The sequence below is a fragment of the Dasypus novemcinctus genome, chromosome 13 (genome assembly GCF_030445035.2).
Source record: "Dasypus novemcinctus isolate mDasNov1 chromosome 13, mDasNov1.1.hap2, whole genome shotgun sequence".
NCBI lineage: Eukaryota > Metazoa > Chordata > Mammalia > Cingulata > Dasypodidae > Dasypus > Dasypus novemcinctus.
This window is the reverse complement of record NC_080685.1, coordinates 98763144-98778125: the sequence shown is the minus strand read 5'-3', so window position 1 is coordinate 98778125 and position 14982 is coordinate 98763144. Positions and strand designations below refer to the sequence as shown.

General features: G+C 51.6%; 1 protein-coding gene across 2 annotated transcripts; it reads left to right on the top strand.

Annotated features, from left to right (window-relative positions):
• The first annotated feature begins 430 nt into the window (after positions 1-430).
• Positions 431-13232, top strand: BATF3 (basic leucine zipper ATF-like transcription factor 3). Of its 2 annotated transcripts, XM_058275179.2 has the most exons (3): positions 431-530; positions 3223-3327; positions 12752-13232. In XM_058275179.2, the coding sequence occupies exons 1-3, from the start codon at positions 453-455 to the stop codon at positions 12935-12937; spliced, it is 369 nt and encodes a 122-aa protein (XP_058131162.1). In that variant the 5' UTR covers positions 431-452; the 3' UTR covers positions 12938-13232. The 2 variants fall into 2 exon arrangements, with proteins under 2 accessions (XP_058131162.1, XP_071063817.1); XM_071207716.1 differs by lacking the exon at positions 431-530 and having other exon boundaries at positions 1168-3327.
• Positions 13233-14982: the final 1750 nt, after the last annotated feature.

The window sequence follows — 14982 nt, the reverse complement described above, 5'->3', positions numbered from 1 at the left end:
CTGACCCCCACCCACCCCAGCGGCGCCCCTTGTGGGTGGGCTTCGCGTTCCCCGCCGAGTTTCGGAGGCACCACGTGACTTCCACGAAGCGCGGGGCCGCGGCGGAAAGCCGCCACGGGGGTGGGATTTGGGACCCCGAGGTGCGGCGAGAGGGCGGGGAGAAGAGGAAATGAGGCGGGGGCGGGAGAAGGAGAGGCGGGGCGGACTTGGGGACGGGAAGGACCGAGGCCGTGGCCTGGGGGTGGGGAGGCCGGGCCCCGGGCGCGGCGGCCGGACGGGCTGGGAGAGCCGGAAGCCCGGGGGGGCGGGGCGGCCGCCAGGTGCGGGGGCGCGAGGATGCGGGCGGCGGGGCCCGCGCGGTAGGCAGCGCCCGGCGGGCAGGGCGCGCGGGCCGCCGGCCGCTCCTCCGCTGCGCTGCGGGCGGGGCGGGCCGGGCCGGAGGAGCGCCGGGCATGTCGCAGGGGCTCCCGGCCGCCGGCAGCGTCCTGCACAGGAGCGTCGCGGCGCCCGGGAACCAGTCGCAGCCGCAGGTAGTGGGCTAGAGGCCCAGGGACACCCACGTGGGTGCGGGGCTGGGGGTCCCGGAGGCGCGAGGAGGTGGCGCCTGGGGTTCTGGAGTGGTGACCGCCGAGGTGCGCGGGCGGAGGGCGCTGCCAGAGGAGCGGGGTGGCCGGCGGGAGGGCGGTCCGGGTTTCACGCGTGTTCGTAGGTCCTGGCTCCCGCAGCGCCCGCGCAGCGCCCGCGGCGCCTGGGGGAGGGGGGTGGTCGGTCCCGCGCGGGGTTAGGAGGAGAAGCGCCGGGGCGCCGGCGCCTGGCTGGAGGCGGCACGTGGGATCGGCTCTGCCCCGGGCGCCGCGCCGTCCTTGAGCCGCCCGTGGCTGCCACCCCGCCCCGCCGCCCGCGCGCTCGGCCCTTCTGGGCTGCTCCGGATCCGCGCCAGGGTGCGGAGAGGGGAAATTCGCCCCCCCCCCCCCAAGTGGGTGGCTCGTGCCCAACCACTCCCCATGTGCCCTCCAGCTGCGCCCTAGTGGGAAACCGGGGTGGGGGCCCACAATGGGCGCAGTTTCCACCCCCGGCGCTGGAGGAACCTCCTCGCCCTCTTGCAGTCTGACCTCTGGGCTGTCCCTGGCCACGTTGACAGCTGGGCACTCAGGAAACTGAGACAAGGCTGCCCACGGGGAAAGCCGCCCGGGAACTTGGCACTCTGCTTTAGGACGGAGAATAGGTCTTTTCGTCTTCCACCTCCCACCCCCAACACGGCGCCTGGCACATCATTTCTTAGTCACGCAGACCTGAGTTTGGGTCTCGGCTTTGCCATGCACTGGGCAATTTGCTGACCCCATTTGTAAAATGAGTATAACATCAACCTCTCAGGTTTTTTATGAGGACTAAATGAGATAGCGTTAATGCAAATATCCCAACGCTTTGCTCACCCCTTTCTATCTTGATTAACTGTTTCTGCTGGGTTGTTCTATGTCCCCCTGTAACATGTGATAAGCCCAGTTTAGAGTGTCGGCTCCTAGAGGGCAGCGATGCAGGCTGCTTCATTGTACGGTGCCTAGAGCTGTGTGACTATTACCGTGATGAAAGGAGAGGCATGATTGGTGACAGGTACTATGGGGATCTCGAAAAATAGCAACCTCAAAGAGGCAAGAAACTTAAGGGCATATTGTGAGAAAGGAGTTTCAGGGCAAAATCTCATTTCATTTTATGCCAGCCCCAAGTATTAGACTGTCAGAAAGAAAGCTCCATGAAATTACCAACCATTTTTTTGGGTTGTATCCCCGGTGCCTGGCAAGTGGTAGGTGCTCAGTTAATATTTATTGAAAGAATGAATGAATCACACAACAGATAAGGAAATGAAAATTTGGAGAAGTTAAGCCACTTACCCCAGATAGTGATAAAAAGAGCCAAAACCAGGACTGGTGTGATTCAAAGCTAAAATTCTGTCCTCTCCAGCACATTCCCCGCCGCCCCCCTTTTTTCTTGCTCACATTTCTTCAGGGTCTAATTGTAGTGTCCTGGTTATAGTTACCAAGTCTTCTCTGTTGCTAGAATACTACATTTTTATATATTGTCTGTGTTCATTTAAGTGTTGTCCTCAGGCAGCTCCTATTTTTTATGTACGCTAATCATCCATCTCCTTTTATTCTCATCTTCTTGCATTACACTAAAAACCTCTTTACCTGCAGTAACTTGTGGATATGATGTTTGCCTTGTTCATTTGGAATATAAGACCAGATGGAATAACCAAAAATATCCATTATTTTGTGTTATCAATATTTTCCTTTCCATTAACATTAATAATTGGGTGGCTTTCCTGTGTTTTTGCCCCATGTCATCGCTTGGTTTTTAAACTCGTTGATGTTGATGTTCCACCACCACCCCCTTGGTGTCTTCCCACAGGGTTCTGGAAAACAAATACTCCTCTATTTCTCCATGCTTTCTATAGCCCAATGAAGTGTTTTTACCATGGTGGTAGATTTTTCTGTCTACTGGTTTCATGATAACTCTTGAAGGATTTGACTATTTTGACTAACCTCATAGACAGCTAAAAGTTTTACAGATATCTCGTGAACTTGCTTTCTGATTCACTCTGAAACACAACGGCAGTAAGCATTGTTCAAATGAGTACATTGTCAGTGGTAAGGGCATTTGGTGTGTTGGTAGAGTTATGTGGTTGCAATGAATTGTGTCATCCTGATTTGCTCACAGTATCAAAAGTACCTATTTGTGTGTGGTGGTATAAGGCCGGGCACACAGAAAGTTCCAGAAAGCAGATGCCCTCTGGGCTTTTCCAGTCCCAGATGAACAGCACTGACACCACAATTCTTCCAGGTACACGCCCTGTAGGGAAGAGGTTTTTGAATGTTGGTTTGGAGTCCAACAGACCTGAGTTCCACTTCCCAATTCAACCACTTGCGAGCTGTGATACCTGGAACAAGTTCCTTAACTTCTCCGAGTTTCTTATTCCTCATCTTTTAACTGCAGGTCACACCTCACATTTTTCAGGGTGGTTGTAGGCCCAAGCAGAGTCGTGGCACCTGGTGAGTGCTCCTTAATCAGGGGGTAATCACTGTATCAACCAGCGCTGCTGTTGACCACAAATCAGATGGTGAGATGTAATGAGCAATGCCGAGTGAAGGGAGAGCCAAGAAGGGGGAGCCGAGAAGGGGGAGGCGAGGAGTTTGGGCGCCACACCTGACCAAAATTTCCCCCCAGAGCCCTGAGGATGATGACAGGAAGGTCCGGAGGAGAGAAAAAAACCGAGTTGCTGCTCAGAGGAGTCGGAAGAAGCAGACCCAAAAGGCTGACAAACTCCATGAGGTGAGTCTGTGGCTGGGGAAGGGCCACGTGGCCCTGGTGATGAGGTCACAGCCTCATCACACCCGTTCAGCAACACAGGTGTCTAATTCTGGGGGGCCCCACTGGGCTGCACCAGGGGTCCCACAGCCCGGAGCCCTGAGGCTTTGCTCAGTGACATCTTCATTTCTCCCTATCCACTGTCCTTCTCACTCAGCTTTTTTAAATTATAAAGCAAAACAAAACCTCCTCTTGATCCTAATTCCCTGTCAAGCTATTGCTCCATTTCTCCTTCCCTCACTTCCCTGCTGCTTAAATAGAGTAATTTATACTTGTTGTCTCCACGTCCTCGGTTCCTGTTTATTCCCCAGTTCACTGTGACTTTTTCTGGCCCCCCACCACTCACACACACATGCGCTCACACACACACTTCTCCACACGTTCCCACGTTCTCTCACACATATGTGCAGTCACGCACTCACACACACACATACACATTACCTACAGAGGCTGCCTCTGGCCGTAGTGCCACCATTGCCAGATCCAGAGGCCGCTTTTTCTGCTCTTATCAACCTTGACCTCAATGGAACATTTCACATCCCTGACCCCCTTCTTGAAAACTTCCCCTCTTCTAAAAGACCACTTTTCCTACTTCTTCTGCCCCTCTTACCACATTTTCTCAGTCTCTCTGTTAGATTTTCTACCTCTTTCTCTTTTCTTAAATGTTGATGTTGACCAGGATTTCGGACTCAGCTCTGTCTTCTTCTCATCCTGGATGATTTAACCTATTCTCCTGCCACTGGTAACTCTCAGGTTATACCTCCAGGTGGGACCTCTTTCCAGGACTCGAGACCAGAAATCTCCAATATCAATATGCTTAGATGTCTTCATAAAGGTCCGCTGTAGGCTTCTCAGACGAAACCTGTTGATAACAGAATGTCTGTTTACCCAGAAATTTCTCTTCTCACTGCCTACAAATTATAGTTAATGGAGTTAACCATTTTTCTCATAACCCACCTCTGGAACATGGGGTTATCCCACACTCTCCTCTTCCTTGACCCTTGTGCATAATCCCACACAATCCCACCACCAGGACATGGGAAGTGTTCCACATCAGAAATTGCCCTCGAAAGCATCCAGGGATCGATTTGAGGATTGGTGGCAATTCGGTGCTCTTCTTTTTCCGCTGGGTTGGCGTGAATAATTAAAGATTTTGGTTTGGCTCTCTCCCGCCTTGCTCTCCTGCTAGAGTTTCTCTCAGCAGCAACCCTGGGGAGGGGAGGGACTTGATGGCATAGGAGCTGCTGAGGTGTAATTGTTGAGGAGGGGCAAGAAAAATCTCTGTGAACTCTAACAAGGAACAGGGAACGCGTTCACCTCCAAGGAGAGGTGACCCGCAGGTAGACAGTCTCACCTGGGCATAAGTTATAAATGTCGGATCCTCTCCTGGGAGTAGGAAGTGTGGGGCCCTAGAAAGAGGACACACTTGTTACAGCAGTTTTTGTTTCACAGTCATTCCATAGGCTGACCCTTTCTCTCTGCATAAATTCTACAGAAACTCCCAGGGTGGAAGGGTTTCTCCAGACTAGGGGAAGGAGAAGGTCCTTCCCAGCCTTTATTAGTTCTGTAAAATTTCTACTGAAGAATTGTGATGCCCTTTGCCTGTTCTCTTCCTTCCCTCTTGCTCCTGAAGCAATCGCAGTTCTCACTTCATGTTACTAAATAACTCCCAGGAGAGAGCTGTGGCCCCTCGTTCATTCGGGGCCCCCTATTTCTACCACACGTGCCGCTGAACAGCCAGGCCTTTCCTCTCGGAAGCTTCCAGTCGTAGCCATAGGCAAACGCACAAGTATGAAAACTACTAGGGGACACTCATGGTTAGTCCCTCGTGATTATGTGTCTGGGGTGATGAAGTGTCTTGAATAAAGATCTTTCATGGAGCAAATTTCAGTGGATCCGTTACAGAATTTTTTTTTTTTTTTGAGGTACCGGGGCCAGGGATTGAACCGGGACCTCGGGTGTGAGAAGCCAGTGCTCAACCACTGAGCCACATCTCCTCCCCTGAGTTGGTTTTGTTCTTGTTTTAAGGAGGCCAAACCCGGACCCTCCCATGTGGGAAGCAGGTGCTCAACTACTTCAGCCACATCCATTCCCTCAGAATGTTTATTAGGCACCATTGTGGGCAAGCCATTGTCACTAGGTCATAAAAAGAGAAGTAAGCTGTATTAGGAAGGAATTAGGAAATTATTATTGCTGCTGTAATAAGTTGCCCCAAATTTGGTGGCTTTAAAACAGATGTACCATCTTACAGTGTCAGAGGTCAAGAGTCTGAAATGGGTCTCACTGGGCTAACATCAGGGTGCTGGCAGGGCTACATTCCTTGGAGAGACTCTAAGGGAGAAACCATTTCCTTGCCTTTTCCAGCTTCTAGAGGCTTCCTACATTCTCTGGCTTCTGGTCTCCTTCCATCTTTAACGCCAGCAACGGCCAGCCACGTCTTTCTCAGTATATCACACTGACTCTGCTTCCTTGTCAAATCTCTTCCTCTGGGTGTCCTGCCTCCCTCTTATAAAGACCCCTGTGGTATCATTGGACCCCCCCCCCCCAGATAACCCCGGATAATCTCTCCATCTTAAGACCCTTAACTTAATCCCATCGGCAGAGTCCCTTTTGGGATGTCAGGTAACACATTCACGGGTTCCAGAGATTAGGATGTGGACACCTTCGAGAGGGGTGTGGTGTATGAGTCTGCCTGCCACAGAAGGTAACATAAGTCTTTACTACGGTGTCAAAAAAGCTGCCCAGGTGGAGCATCAGAGCTCTCTCGGTTTCTGTCATTGTTGGGTTTGATAACCAAGGAAACCAGGTGCCTGGGAAACTTTGAGGTCCCACATTTGCTTCCACCTGATCCCTCTTAGAACCGTGGGTAAAGGGTCCTTCTCTAGGGCTTCTAACCTGTTCTCTTGCCCAAAGACTGTGTCACATGACCGGTTGTGCCAGCTGCCCTTTCCAGAAGTGGGGCTGGTGGATTTGAAGCCCAGTGCCTCCATGGAAGAGCATTTCCTTCTCCTCTGTCTCTGTGGAGCTGGAGGAATGGATCACGGTAACGTCACCGGCAGATCGCCTGGCAGGCCGTTTTGTTGAGGAGCGCAGTGCCGAGGCGGCCAGCACAGTGACTCCATCTGTGAATGGATCTCAAAGCTAGAGCACGCGTCTTCACCCTCACTAGCTGCACACACGTGTCCCTGGTCACAAGGGAGTGTGAGGGAGTGGGTGATTGGCTCCAGAAAATGAAATACATACCAAACCCTCTGCAGGGCAAGAAAACCATCCTCTCTGAACTCAAGGGCACCGTGTGGGTAATCCCTTCCCTGTCTATCCCCAGCTTCCTTCCAGGGAGGGCATCTTAGTTACAGGGACTTATATTTTACATGACCAATAGTTTAATGGTAGGACATCGAATGACTATTTTTCTTTTTAATTGTAGTAAAATATACATAATATAGAAAGTCATTTAAACCATTTTAAGTGGACAGTTGTTTGGCATTTAAGGATGTTGACAATACTATGAACTTTCACCACCATCTATTTCCAAATCATCATCCATCCCAAATCAAAACATACTCATTTAGAATAACTCCCCATTCCTTCCTCCTCCCACTCCTGGTAATGTCTGCTCTGCTTTCTGTTTCTATGACTTTGCTTATTCTAAGAATTTCCTGTAAGAGAAATCCTACAATATTTGTCCTTTTGTGTCTGACTTAATTTCACTCAACATGATGTCTGCAAGGGTCATCCACATTGTAGCGCGCATCAGCACTTCCCTTCTTTTACAGATGAATAATATTCCATTACATGGATATATATACCACATTTTGTTTATCTCCTCATCTGTTGGTGGATACTTGGGTTGCACCCACCTTTTGTGATGAACACTGGTGTACAAACATCTGTCTGAGTCCCTGCTTTCAATTCTTTTGGGTATACATCTAGGAGTGGAGTGGCTGGGTCTTATGGCAAGTCTGTGTTTAACTTTCTGAAGAACTACCAATGGCTGCACTATTTTATGTTCCAATAGTAATGTATGCTGGTTCCTATTTCTCCCCATCTTCAGCATCACTTGTTATTTTCAATTGTTTTAAAATAAGAGCCAACCTAGAGGGTATAAAGTGGTATCTCATTGCAGTTTTAATTTGCCTTTTCTCTATTGGCTAATGATGAGCATTTTTTTTTCCATATATTTATTTGCCATTTGAACATCTTCCTTGGAGAAATGTCTGTTCAAATCTTTAGCCCATTTTTAAATTGGGTTCTTTGTGCTTTTGTTGTTGAATTATTGGAGTACTTTATATATTCTATTAAACTCTTCTCAGATGTGTGGTTTTCAACTGTTTTCTCCTATTCTATAGATTATCTTCACTTTCTTGATAATGTCCATGGATAAGCAAAAGTTTTAAATTTTGATGGAGTCCATTTTATCAATTTTTTCTTTTGTTTCCTATGCTTTTCACATAAAATCTAAAAATCCGTTGCCTACTACAAGGTCCTGAAGATATTTTCCTATCTTTTCTTGGAAGAGTTATATAGTATTAGCTCTTATATATAGGTCGTTGATCCATTTTGAATTTTTCTGTATGGGAATGACAATTTTTTTAACTTGGCATAAAAAGAAACAACTACATGTTAAGGGTGGCAGTATCTGGTTGACCAATGTAGTGAAGACTAATTTTACATGTCCTGGTGAGTTACGGCAGAGCATCCAGCGCCCGGTAGGTCTCAGCAGAAAGCCGCGCAGGTCTTCTGGGCTTCCAGACACCTCCAGGAGGGGAAAGTGGGAGCTGGGCACAGTGTGTGGACACCTTCTCCTCAAAGCTGGGGTGAGGCAAACCATTGGGGAGCAATGAAAACAGCCCCCCAATAGCCTCTGCTCTCTGGAGATATTAACCTGTCGTCCTGTACCCCGCGCACTGTGGGGTAGCATTGTTAAGTGTTTCAAAGTAACTCAAGTTCTTACACCTGCCTTTCTAGAGTACCATGAAGGGGAGTATTTAGAGCTGCTCACTTTTCTCCCCTGCCCACCTTGCGTACATACCCAAGTGTTTTTGTGCCTCTTTCACCTCTGCCTCCCTGAAAACCTTCCTCCAGCCTGAGCTTCTGCGAGTCTCTTGGTCCCTCCCCTCCCATTTCTCCATCACCGGAGCCAATGGTGTGGTCCATCGAGGCAGTAGCTCCTTGGAGGGCAGGACTGGGGAAAAGTCTAAGCAAGCCAGAGGGAGAGAGAGGCTGAGACACTCTTGGGTTAAAGTTTTCCCTCCAGGGTAGTGGTTGCTAAAAGTGGGTGCTCGTGATGAGAAGCAGTTCCTAACATAGCTCTGTGTGTCTCGTTGTTCACGGTGAGCTTCAGTGCGTTGAAGGCTGACATGGGGATTTCAACCCCTATTCATCTCTGGGTATTAAGCACATGCCTGAGTTCTCATTTCACATATGGCAACCAAGGCGATCAGTGAGGGTCTTGCAGACAAGCTGGAAGGTGGCACACAAGTGGGGCAGACTGGTTCAAACCAGGCACCCAAAGGTGTAAGACTGAGAAAGAATTCTGAGTCAGAAAAGGAAGGCAGCGATGCCATCCTCGAGAGCCCCAAATGTCACAAACTGACAAATCACTTGGGCAAGAGGGTTGTGGTATGTGTTGCCATGGTTTTTTCAGAGATTGCACGTTCTAAGAGAATGCTTCATGTCAGTATCCACTTGGTTTAGGAACTGATTATGACACTAACTGGCACAGGCCTTGCTGGTGACACAGTTTCTCTGCTGGGAAGTTTATCAGCTTAAGGCTTGGGATAGACTTCCTGAGCTCTTACAGCCCCTTGCTGCTGAGAACCACCGCGGGGAAATTTGGGCCAGTGCAGTGCAGACTGAAAGCAGAATTGCTGTCACTGCATGAGAGCTGCAGTTGACCTTGCAATCAGGGATGCCGTCTCAAGTGTCTGTGACCTTGTGAAAGTCATGTACCGCCCAGAGCTTCGGTTTTCTCAGTTGTGAAATGGGGTCTGTATGACTGTGTCCCCAATGACCTTTTCCTCCACTTCTTTTCCTTCCCATCTAGTCATCATCTCCGGTGCCTGGTGCTCACCTGGGCCTCTTTAGTAGTCCCTGATTCTTTCCTCTGCCTGAGAGGCACCCTGGATCCCAACCCTGAGATACTCCCTTGTTCTCCTGTCAGAGCCTTTTATGTGCTCAGGCCAGGGCTTCTCAGCCTGTGCACGGCTGACCTGAGTTGCTGGGTGATTCTGCACCGTGGGAGGCTGTCTTGGGCACTGGAGGAGGTTTAGCAGCGCCCCTGGCCCTTGCCCACCCGATGCAGTAGTATCTGGCTCCCCCAGTTGTGACAACCAAAGACATCTCCAGGCATTGTCAAATGTCTCCCAGGAGGCCAAAATTGCCCTGGTTGGGAACCACCGTCCTACACAGCTTAATTTCTGAGGGAAGGCTGGGGCTTGCAGTGATTTCATCACCTTTAGTTTTTAGGTCTCTGCTCTAAAGCTGTTTCCTGGCAAATACCCAACGAAGGCAGCACCGTTACCTCAAACCCTCCTGTGGCAAATGTTTCGAAACTCAGCAGGCTTTGAACTAAACTGATGATCTCTGTGGAAATAACAAAGAGTTTGATGTCCCTCACTTACTTTTAGTTTAAGTCCAGACAACTTCTTCTCAAAGTGAAGTGGGTTGTACTTTTTCTCCTTTGTTCCCATTCACTGTTTCCTGGTCTCCTCCAAATCCCCTCCCAGCTCCTCTTTTTATTTTTGAAGAACTGATTTCACCTGAAGAAGATTTTGACTTCTCTCCTTTTTATTCCCTCAGTTTGATGAAAGTCCCTCAGCAGATTTATGGGTAAAACAGAAGCGAAGGCCCCTGAGGACACGGCAGGTGGCCTGGGACGCCGGCTCTGGAGGCTTTTTGAGCTGGGGTGTGGGGAAAGCGATGGCACCTCAGGGAGCGTTAGGCACGGCCTCCTCCTCATGCCTTCCAGAGAGAAGGCCCAGAAGCTCAGAGCCCTTCACCCAGAATTCAGTGACTATAGAAAGGCAGAGACTATTGGAACATTCTGCCGAAAGAAGAGCGCTTCCTGTTCTTGGGAAACTAGTTGAAGTGTTAGCTCATTGGCACCCTTCAAGCCCACTCTCCATTTCACTTGAAGGTCACAGGGTCGAGTGCCCGAGTGTGAGGTGGGCGTGCGTGCGGGCATGAGTGTGTGTGCGGGTGTGAGTGTGTGTACAGAGCCACGGCCCCTCCACTGCCCCCAGGCTGCCCAGGGCACCTCAGCTACCACCCCCCTCCTCCCATCTGGACCCTAGGGGCCTTTCTTGCTGGGTTTGTGGACTGAATCCCAGCTGCAGGACCAGGGCTTCTCAGAGGCCAGGGGAGAGCTGGGGGCTGGGGTGGTGGGCTGATGGGGGCTGGTGCATCAGCCAGGACTGCCAGACTCTGCCCCAGGACAGCCCGCGGGGAGAAGGTGTGAGGCCTGCTGCCTTGAAGAATGTTCTAGACCCTGCTGGGAGCCAGGCTGGGAAGGGCGGGAGGAACGGCTCAGCTCTCCTCTGCAGGCAGCGCCTCTGAGCCTCTCAGTTCTAAAAGGGAGTTGCCTAGAGGGGGAGGACAGGTAGGGGGTGAGAGAGGCAGCGTGAGGCTGAGGGGGCACGGGGCACTTAGATGCTGGCGCTGCGGTGCATTGGGCAGCGGTCCAGGGCGATACCGTTCTCATCTCTGGGGAGAGACATTTCTAATAGGAGACTGAGTGTGACACAAGACTGACTAGAACATGTGATAGAAGACGTGGCTCAGATGGGCCGTGGTCAGGAAAGACTACCTGGAGAGACGAGAAGGAAGGCAGTGGAGGAGAACAGCTTTAGCGAAGGGACAGAGTCCAGAATTCACGTGTGTCCTCAGGGGCTTTTTTGGTGATATTTCTTAAATATTACTAATAAGAGAGAAGGTATGATGGATAGTGCACCCAGGAAATGTATGTTATATATGGGGCAGCAATGCATACTCAATGTGAGACGACCTAGAAATGAATGAAAACAACATTTCAGCAAGATTTAGATGAGGTTGTCAGCCTGGAGAAGGCTTCTCTTGGCATGCCATGGGGCCGCGTCATTGGTCCTGCATTCAGAACTTAATAATGACTTGTCAGGATGGGGGAAAGGAAGACCTGCTTGTCAAGTGCATGGGTGGCTTAAAGCTACGGGCTGTCACGAATCCACGAGACAACAGAACCGAGATTCAGAAAGCGTTTGCTAGGCTGGCCTATAGCCAAACCGAGCAGGCGACATTCCTTGGAGCCAGATGTAAAGTCCTCCGCTTAAGCTCCACATCATCACTTGTCCAAGTGCAGACTGAAAAGCAGCAGATGTAGGTGAAACTTGCCCTTCAAGCTCAGGGAGAAGCACCAGCCAGGAGTGGCTGCAGGCTTGTGTCCAGCTCAGGACCACCATATGTCTGTCCTCAGTGTGGTCTGATGTCCCCAGAATCATGCCCTGCATTTCGGGAATGGCATTTCCCCCGAGATTCTGGCAAATCACAGTGTGTATGGGGGAAGGGCCCGCTCAGAGCAGATGGACCCAAGGAACTCACGAAAGAGAACACCTAGGGGAAGGGGTGAGGGGCTGTCTTCCAACAGGTTCCATAAGGTGGGACCAAGCTCCACAGGTGTGTTTGAAGGAGAGAAAATCTGGATCAGTATTGAGAGGAGCTTTCCAGTAGAGCAGTTCAGAGATGGCAAGGGCTGTCCTTGGAAGGAGGGCATGCCCACACGAGCAGGATGTCCAAGCGGGAAGTACATGTGGAAGCTCTCCACACTCAGTGTGTGGGGCTAGGGAGTCTGTTATCCCCTCCATTTCCAGCCTCCTAACCTCATAGAGTGGAAACTTCACAGCTGAGTGCTGGACCAAAGCCAGGGCAGGGAACGGTTTATTCATTTATTTATGCAACCAACCAACATTTATTATGTTCCAGTCACTGTTCCAGGTACTAAGGTATAGCCGTGAACAGAACACAGCCCTTCAGAGAGCAGAGCAGCAGCTGGGGGTGTCGGGGGTGGGGGGGACTGAGTGCAAGAGGCACACGGGAACTTTTTGGAGTGGAGGAAATGGTCTGTAATACATCTTGATCAACACGGATGGATGCATTTGTCAGAACTCATTGAATTGTACACTTAAAACAGGTGCATTATATTTTATGTAAATTATACTTCGGTATAGTTCATTGAAAGATCAGAGCCCCTGCCCTCCTGAACCTGTCACTCCAGGGGGAGGAGAGGGCCTTAAGCCAACAAATCGGAACGGGGGAGCAGGGACATGGTGAAGGGTAAAGCTCTTGTGAGAAGGAGGTGAGGATCCTGGTGAGATGGGAATGTTTCAGAAACGCTTTGGCCCGTTGGTCTTCACAGGAGTACGAGTGCCTGGAGCAGGAAAACGCGGTGCTGCGGAGAGAGATCGGGAAGCTGACGGAGGAGCTGCGGCACCTGAGCGACGCGCTGAAGGAGCACGAGAAGATGTGCCCGCTGCTGCTCTGCCCCGTGAACTTTGTGTCTGTGCCTGGGCCCGAGCCGGTGGCCGGGTGCCTGCCGCGGTGAGGCCCGAGGATCCTCCTCCTCTGCGGAGCGAGGAGCCTTGCTCTGTTCTGCGCCGGGAGGAGGGCCTCCCCTCGGCGACCAAGAGGACCCGGCGTTGGGCTCCTGCCTCCCAGTGCCCGGCCACGTGCCCGGCAGACACGCCTTGCGGGGAGGTCCCGCGGGTGCTGGAGCCGGAGCCCTCGAGTGAATTCAGGCAGGGACGTCACTCCTCGCCCACTTTGGCAGCTAGTAGGTTCTGCTGTTATGCAGAATCATTTCCTCTAGAATTTGGATAATAAAAATATTTTGTTTTGTTTCTCCTCTCTCCAAGTGCCTAGGATTTAGACAGACAACACTGTCCTTCCAAAGAAGTCCGCTTCTCTCTCTGCTTCTCTTTCCTCTGGTTGTTCGGCAGCTCATGGGCCTTGCTTCCCCCTCTGGTTTCTACTCCCACCCCGTGGTGGGCAGAGGTGGGGGGGGGTGGAGGCACCCTTGCCAGCGTCTTCCCTGCATCTCCTGTGCTTTGAAAAGTCCGATCCAGCTGGGTCAGGAAGGGGCGTGCTTGCCTTCTGCTTTGCTTGGCCCTCTGGCTGTCAGCTCACATTCATGCTGGACTGTCTTCAGGACATTTTCTACTCCAGTTGGGTTTTCTCACTGTCCACTTCCCTGCACCCTCACCTTCCCATTCCATCAGTAGGTACAGGATCAGAACACAGATTTATTTTTGCCTGAATCACAGTTGAGTGGGGGAAATCTGCCCCCTTATTAAAACAGATATTTGGGTAGACGAGGAGAGGAGCAATTTCCTTTCAAAAGACTGCTCCAACTGTCTCTTCTTTCAGGAAAAGCGGAACCAGACCACGCTAAGTTGGCCACAGAGAGAAAAGCAAACTGGGAAAGCACTCCCTGTCCCCCTCCAGCTCTCTCCTTCCCTGGAACGAGAGGGGGTTGTGAAGGGTGGAGCGATTCTATCATAAAGGGAACAAGAAATGAGAACAGAAAGGAAAGTGCCGTGTTGCAAATGTAGGTGGTGAAAGAAAAGGAGGAAAGAGGAAAGAAAGAATGAAAGAAAAAGGGAGAAAGAAAAAGGAAAAAAAAGCAAGAAAGGAAGAGGGGGGAAAGAAGGAAGAGAAAAGAAAGAAAATAGCCTGCAGCCCCTCCGGGGGCGGGGGACTTGCTGACTTCACACAATGTCAGCACGGGCCGCTCGCCCCAAGTCCCCCGTGCCCGAGGAGGCTCCCCTTCCTCCTCGTCTCTGACTTGCAGGGGCTGGAGGCTGCACAATTTCCCCTTCCTTAGAGGCCTTGTCAGGGTTTTGTGAGGCTGGGGTCCTCTGGGAGCTCCAGAACTTCCTGAGTGTAAACGTTCCAGGGGAATGATGGCAATTTGTAGTGCAAGAGACTATAAAATCCTCCGACGGGTGAGTGGAAGAACCAGAAGGAGACCCCAGCTGGGTCTGAGCCCCTCCAGCCCCACTGTCCAGGGACTAGAATCAGCTGAAGCCGCACCACGGAGGAGGTGACCGGGGGCAGGGTCCTGCTCGGCGGGGGTCCAAATAGGGGGCGCACGCTTCTGTGAGCACCTCAGCAGGCCGGCCACGACCGCTCGCCCGGGGGAGCAGCCTGTCTGTGAAGGGCGGGGCTCAGAGCCAGGGCCCCGGGGACTGTGCAGTCCTGTGTGTGCGCAGGTGAGAACGTGTGCCTTACACACGCAGGCGTGTTTCCCTGAGGCCTCCCACCTCCAGGGCTGGCCCTGCCGGGAGCGCTTCGCCCTCTGCCTGAAATGATCCTGCATCGCGTCCGTCCGTGTTCTCCTGCCTTGCTGAGCCCTCCAGCAGATCTGGCTTCTGAAATCCAAGCTGCCTTCTCTGCGGCACTGCCCTGACCCCTCCTGTCGCTGCTGTTCCTGCTGACAGCGTCCCCCGCGCAGCTGCTGGCCCCAGGGTCTCCACGCCTGCTGGCCCATTGGTCTGACTCCTTCAGGCCCTGTCCAGCCTGACCTCATACAGTCCCCGGGCACCGAGCTCCTTCCCTTTAGGGCTTCGGTGTCCCCAAGGGCCCTGGATC

Bases quoted from the DNA above. Each gene is read 5' to 3' on its own strand.
- BATF3 (XM_071207716.1), top strand. From the start codon at position 3,133: ATGCCGAGTGAAGGGAGAGCCAAGAAGGGGGAGCCGAGAAGGGGGAGG. The intron at 3,328-12,751 runs GTGAGTCTGTGG...TGGTCTTCACAG, and splicing joins AGGCTGACAAACTCCATGAG to GAGTACGAGTGCCTGGAGCA.